Raw genomic sequence first — 6,363 nt, 5'->3', positions numbered from 1 at the left:
TATATCTTATCAAAAATGATATTTACATGCAAATCATATTCAAAGACGTAAATGATCCCATATGAATACAAAAATATGTGTTACGGATCCGGCCAACGGATTTCACACCGGGAATGTTCTCCGAACCCGGTTACCCGGCTTCAAACCACATCGCCCTTCTAGAAGGCCCAGAACCGGTTCACTAGAGCTCCTAACCAACAATTAAATTCAAATACCTCCCTTATCTTAACCAGATAAGATAAGATAAGATAATTACTATCACCTATATAAATGGGGAGTCTCAGGCCCCCTCAGGTACGTCATTGACTCCACATACCTTATACCTCTCAGATCCATTCTGACTTGAGCGTCGGAGTATCTTTGTAGGTACCACCCCTCATCGCTCCAGCCAGATGATCCGACATCCGCCTCGACCCGCAAGTTCTCGATCCATCTCTCAACCCGTACCGGAGCGTTCCAGTATATTGGCAGCGTCTGTGGGAAACTACAACGTCGGGACAGTATGCCAAATGAACTTGAAGAGCGATCCCCGAGCCATTACCGTAACTCACCGACAAGAAGCCCAACTCTCGAGCGCTGGAAAGTCACACCCCCCACCTATGGAAGGATAGCAAGCGCTATTCACCAGCCCACCCCTCTGCAAAACAAAGAGAACGGCCCCACAATCATTGAAACATGGGTTCCCAAAAACCTAGGAGAAAAGACCGCCCGGATAATCCAAGACCTCTGCCTCCGAGTACAGGAACTCAAAGGCCGAGTTACTGCCAAGGAAGGACACCACACTGAGAACGGAAGCCACGCCACCTTCGGATCAAGATCCCGCCACGAGATCGGCCATCACAAGTTGCCCGAACGGCGTCACGGCAAAAGGCATGAGCGTAGCGTATCCTGTGACCCGGGACACCGGCACGATGTAAATCATGACCGGCGTTATCGAGAGGCCAAACGCACGAGGAGCGAGCACATGATAGCGGGGGCTACTCCCTTCACAGAAAAAATCGTGAGAGCAAAACTCCCTAAGGGTTTCAACAAACCCACGGATATGAAGTATGACGGAACCAAGGATCCCGAGGACCACCTAACAGCCTTCGAGGCCAGGATGAACCTGGAAGGGGCCGCCGATGCGGTCCGATGCAGGGCCTTCCCGGTAACCCTAGCCGGACCTCAAATGGTTTAATTCCCTCTCCAACGGGTCCATAGCTAGCTTCCACGATATCTCGAGGAAATTCATGGCCCAATTTACCACCAGAATCACAAAAGCCAAACACCCCATCAGCTTATTGGAAGTCACCCAAAGACAGGATGAATCCACGAGGAAGTACCTCGACCGGTTAAACGATGAGTGCCTGACGGTCGACGGGGTCACACACTCAGTTGCAAGCTTCTACCTAACCAACGGGCTCATGAATGAAGACTTCCGGAAACACCTTACCACCAGACCGGTGTAGACCATGCACGAGAATCAGGGCGTCGCGAAGGAATACATAAACGACAAAGAGGTAAGCCAAGTCGTAGCCGCCAAAAAATGGCAGCACGGCAGCACAGCACCTCGACATAAACCCCCACCAAGAGAAAACCAGAAGGAACATCCCCAGCTGGCAAACGTAAACCGACCTCCCAGAGTTGGAAAATTCTCTAACTACACCCCTTTGACAGCCCCGATCATCGAGATATACCACCAAATAGCAGACCGAGATATCCTCCCGAAGGCCCGACAACTCAAGGAAAGAACAGGCGGCAACAAAACCCTATACTGTGACTACCACCGAGGATACGGACACAGGACACAAGATTATTTCGACTTAAAACACGCCATCGAACAAGCTATACGAGACGGCAAGCTCCCCGAGTTTGCCAAAATCATCAAAGAACCGAAATGCACAGAAAGAGAAAGATCACCAGAGAGAGAAGGACGCGACCCGAGGACACAAAGACAAGCCCCCAGGGAAAGCCCAGAGACAGACCCGGCTATAATCGTGAACGTCATTACAGGCAAGGACATCCCGAGAAAGTCAAAATCGGCGATCAAAAAGGACCTCAAAATCTTGGTAGTTAGAAACCAAACCCCAGCTATCACCACTAATAATATGATAACATTCTCTCCCAAGGACTTCCAATACGGCACCTCGGCAGAAGACACCCCCTTCGTTATCTCAGCAAAGATTGGAACCGGGCTGGTCAGAAGGATACTAGTAGACACAGGAGCAGATTCCAACATCCTCTTCAGAGGAGCCTTCGATAAGCTCAGACTCCGCAATGAAATCCTCCAAACACACCGCAACGGAGTAACCGGACTCAGAGACAACTTCCTCAAGCCGGACGGTTCCATCGTCCTCCCCCTGACCATAGGGGCAGGGAACCAAAGGAAGACGATTCTATCCGAGTTCGTGGTCCTCAAAGACTCCACCGCCTACAATGTTATCCTCGGAAGAAAAACAATCAGCGACCTCTCCGCCGTCATCTTCACCAAATTCTTACTCATGAAGTTTATTGCAAAAGATGGCTCCATCGGAACAATCCACAGAGACCGGGAAATCGTGGCAGAATGCGACAACACCAGCCTGACTCTACAGAAATGATCCCGCGACGTGGCCGGCATCTTTCTAGCCGACCTGGACGCCCGACAAGACGGGTAACCTAGACTGGAACCAGAGGGAGACATGGAAAAACTGCAAATAGGGCAAACCAAAGAGGAATACACATTCATCAATAGGAACCTCCCATACGACCTTAAGGAAGAGCTCATACGACTCCTAAAGTGGAGCATAAACCTATTTGCATTTACCCCTACTGACATGCCAGGAATAGACCCCGACTTAATGTCCCATCGACTAGCCGTGGACCCCAAAGCCAAACCTGTGATGCAGAGGAGATGGAAAATGTCACTCGACAGAGTCGTCGAGGTCAGGAAGCAAGTTGAGGCTCTCCTCGAGGCAAGCTTCATTCGGGAACTACCATATATAACCTGGTTGGCTAACGTCATGTTAGTCAAGAAAGCCAATGGGAAGTGGCGAATGTACATCGACTACACGGACTTATACAAAGCTTGTCCAAAGGATGCCTTCCCCCTACCAAACATCGACAGACTGGTAGACGCTACATCCGGTCACCAATACCTTAGCTTCATGGATGCATACTCCGGGTACAACCAGATACCCATTCACTGACCCGACGAGGAGAAAACGGCCTTCATTACCCCCGACGGCATGTACTGTTACACAGTCATGCCCTTTGGCCTAAAAAACGCCAGAGCCACTTACGAAAGGCTCGTCAACAATATATTCCAAGGCCTGTCCGGGACCAAGCTGGAAGTCTACATAGACGACATGCTCGCCAAGACCGAATCCAGCGAGCAACTCATCAGCGACCTTGAGCTCGTAATGAACACCCTGAGGAAGCACCAAATGCGCCTTAACCCGACAAAGTGCGCCTTTGAAATGGAAGCAAGAAAATTCCTAGGGTTTATATCACACAACACGGGGTAGAGGTGAACCCCGAGAAGTGTAGAGCCATCCTCGAAATAGCAAGTCCAAAAAACCTCAAAGACATCCAGAAACTGACCGGCCGATTAACCGCTCTATCCCGTTTCCTCGAAGCATCGGCCCAGAAGGCGATCCCCTTCTTCAAACTTATGAAGAAAGGGACTCTCTTCATGTGGGAAGCAGAATGCAAAGAGGCATTTCAACACTTCAAGAAAATACTAGCAGAATCCCCCATTCTCGCTAAGCCCCAAACAGGAGAGGTCATTTACCTATACCTATCTATAACAGATGAAGCACTTGTGGCAGCACTTGTCAGGGAAGGCGAGAATAAAACCCAGCGGCCTATCTACTTCATAAGCAAAGTCCTCCAAAAAACAGAGACACGCTACTCTCGAGTTGAAAAACTCGCCTTCACACTTCTCACGGCCTTCCGACGTCTTCGACAGTACTTCCAGGCTCACTCTATTACAGTCCGAACTGACCAAGCGGTCAAGCAAGTCTTGCAAAAGCCCGACCTGGCGGGAAGGATGCTAGTATGGTTCGTAGAACTTTCCCAATTCCAAATAGGGTTCGAACCCCGAAACGCGATCAAAGCACAAGCGATGGCAGACTTCATCGCCGAGATGACTCCGGGCAACCCCACCACAAAAACGTGGAAGTTACACGTGGACAGCTCGTCCAACACCAACTTCGGAGGAGTAGGAGTGATACTTGAAAATCAGAACAGAATCGTCGAACAGTCCGTCCGATACAAATTCCCAATTTTCAACAACCAAGCCAAATACGAAGCCCTCCTGGCCGGACTAACACTAGCCAAGAAGGTTGGCGCGAAGGTTCTGGATGTTTGCAGCAATTCCTAGGTAGTCAGCTCCCAAGTCAACGGAGACTACCAAACACAGAACCCCCTGCTTCAACAATACCTAACTAAGGTAAAGGAGTTAACGGGAGAATTCGATCAAGTAACCGTCCAACATGTCCCCAGGGAACGAAACCCAAGGGCGGACTTACTCTCAAAGCTGGCTAGCACCAAGCTAGGACAAGGAAATTGGTCGCTAATAGAGGAAGTCGCCAAAACACCCTCTGTATCGACCGCAACCAACACCAGCCTCACGATTTCCAACCATGGCTCACGGACCTCCCCTATCCTACAATATCTCCTTAACGGGGTATTACCAGGAGACCCTAAAGAAGCAAAACGGATAAAAAGGGAAGCCGTCAACTACACCATAGTAGCGGGACAATTGTACAAACGTGGATTGTCGCAACCCCTACTCAAGTGCATTGAGCCCGGGGACACGGAATACATACTCCACGAAATCCACGAAGGCTGCTGCAGCCACCACATCGAAGGCAAAGCCTTGGCTAAGAAGATTATCCGAGCTGGATACTTCTGGCCCTCGGTCATCAAGGACTCCATGCAGTTGGTCAAAAGCTGCAACAAATGCTAGATACATTCCGACTTCCATCAAGCCGCCCCACACCAGCTCAACTCCATCATGGCAGACCGGCCATTCGAAACATGGGGCATCAACCTCGTTGGCCCCTTTCCGACAGCCCCCAGACAACTTCGATACCTCATCGTCGCAGTCAACTACTACATCAAGTGGATCGAGGCCGAGCCCCTGGCCTCCATCACGGCAACTCAGTGCCAAAAATTTTTTTGGAGGCACATAATAACCTGATTCGAGATTCCCGAGGTCGTCATCTCGGACAATGGAACCCAGTTTGCCGATAAGAAGTTCAGGAAATTCCTGGAAGGGCTGCACATAACCTAACGCTTCAGCTCAGTAGAACTCCCTCAGACAAATGGGCAAGTGGAATTGGCAAACAAGATAATAGTTAAAGGACTCAAGAAACAGCTCGACGAAGCCAAAGGACTTTGAGCCAACGAGCTCGGATCGGTCCTCTGGTCGTATCGGACCACCCCCCAGACCTCCACGGGAGAAACCCCGTTCTGCCTCATATATGGCATAGAAGCCATCATCCCAGTAGAAATAGAAGATCCCAGCCCCAGAAGAACGATCGGGGGCAACGACGAAGGCACAGAACGGGACCTCACAGACGAAGTAAGGTCCAAAGCCCATAAGCGAGAGCTAGCCTTGAAACGAAAGATCAAGATAAGATACAACAATGGTATGGTACAGAGAGACTTCTCACCCGATGATCTCGTCTTACGATGAAACGATATCGGAACCCCCACGCCTGGGGAAGGAAAACTCACCCCCAATTGGGAAGGCCCATACCGGGTCAAAGGAGTGATAGGAAAGGGAGCTTACAAACTCGAGTGGCTCGACGGGACCGAGATACCGAGGACATGGAATGCCGCGAACCTGCGACGATACTACACCTAGGAACGCCTTAAACATGCCTCTACCCAGTATTTTCTCTCTTTATTTTTTATTTTTTGTTCATTTTAATGTTACCACTCAAGTATTTCTCTCGAGTACACTTTCCCCCTCCCCCCTCCCCCCAAGGGAGGGTTTTAACGAGGCCCAACATAAATAAAAGTTTATCTCCCATTATCTCGCCTCTTCATTTTCACCTCAAAAGGCTGTTGCCACCCAAAAAAAACGGCAAAAGAACAAGCGGCCACCACCGGAGACTAATCACCCCCGGGGCCTAGAAACGGATATCCACAAACTACCATGAAAGGACCTGACGACGGCCCCCTCCAAAACGTCCCGAACACCACGAGTCATAACAACGACTCGGGAACAACTAGACAAAGTCAAAACAAGCGGCTTAAAAATAAAGAAAGGCCCGAACGGCCCAATGTAAACCTCAAAACTCGAAAACCCGAAATAGGTATAACGGCCCAAAAAGCCCAAACATAAATACGGATAAAAATCCAAAGTTACCAAGTACGGCTAAACGGCCCGAA

General features: G+C 49.9%; 1 protein-coding gene across 1 annotated transcript; it reads left to right on the top strand.

The window, feature by feature from the left end:
* Window positions 1,452–2,579, top strand: LOC107647160. The gene has a single exon (XM_016351276.1). The coding sequence runs from the start codon at window positions 1,452–1,454 to the stop codon at window positions 2,577–2,579; it is 1,128 nt and encodes a 375-aa protein (XP_016206762.1).

The sequence above is a fragment of the Arachis ipaensis genome, chromosome B06 (genome assembly GCF_000816755.2).
Source record: "Arachis ipaensis cultivar K30076 chromosome B06, Araip1.1, whole genome shotgun sequence".
Taxonomy (NCBI): domain Eukaryota; kingdom Viridiplantae; phylum Streptophyta; class Magnoliopsida; order Fabales; family Fabaceae; genus Arachis; species Arachis ipaensis.
The sequence above is the reverse complement of the archived record's forward strand: the minus strand, read 5'-3'. Positions and strand labels throughout refer to the sequence as shown.

Excerpts from the sequence above, each read along its gene's own strand:
- LOC107647160 (XM_016351276.1), top strand. The coding sequence starts at position 1,452 with ATGCACGAGAATCAGGGCGTCGCGAAGGAATACATAAACGACAAAGAG.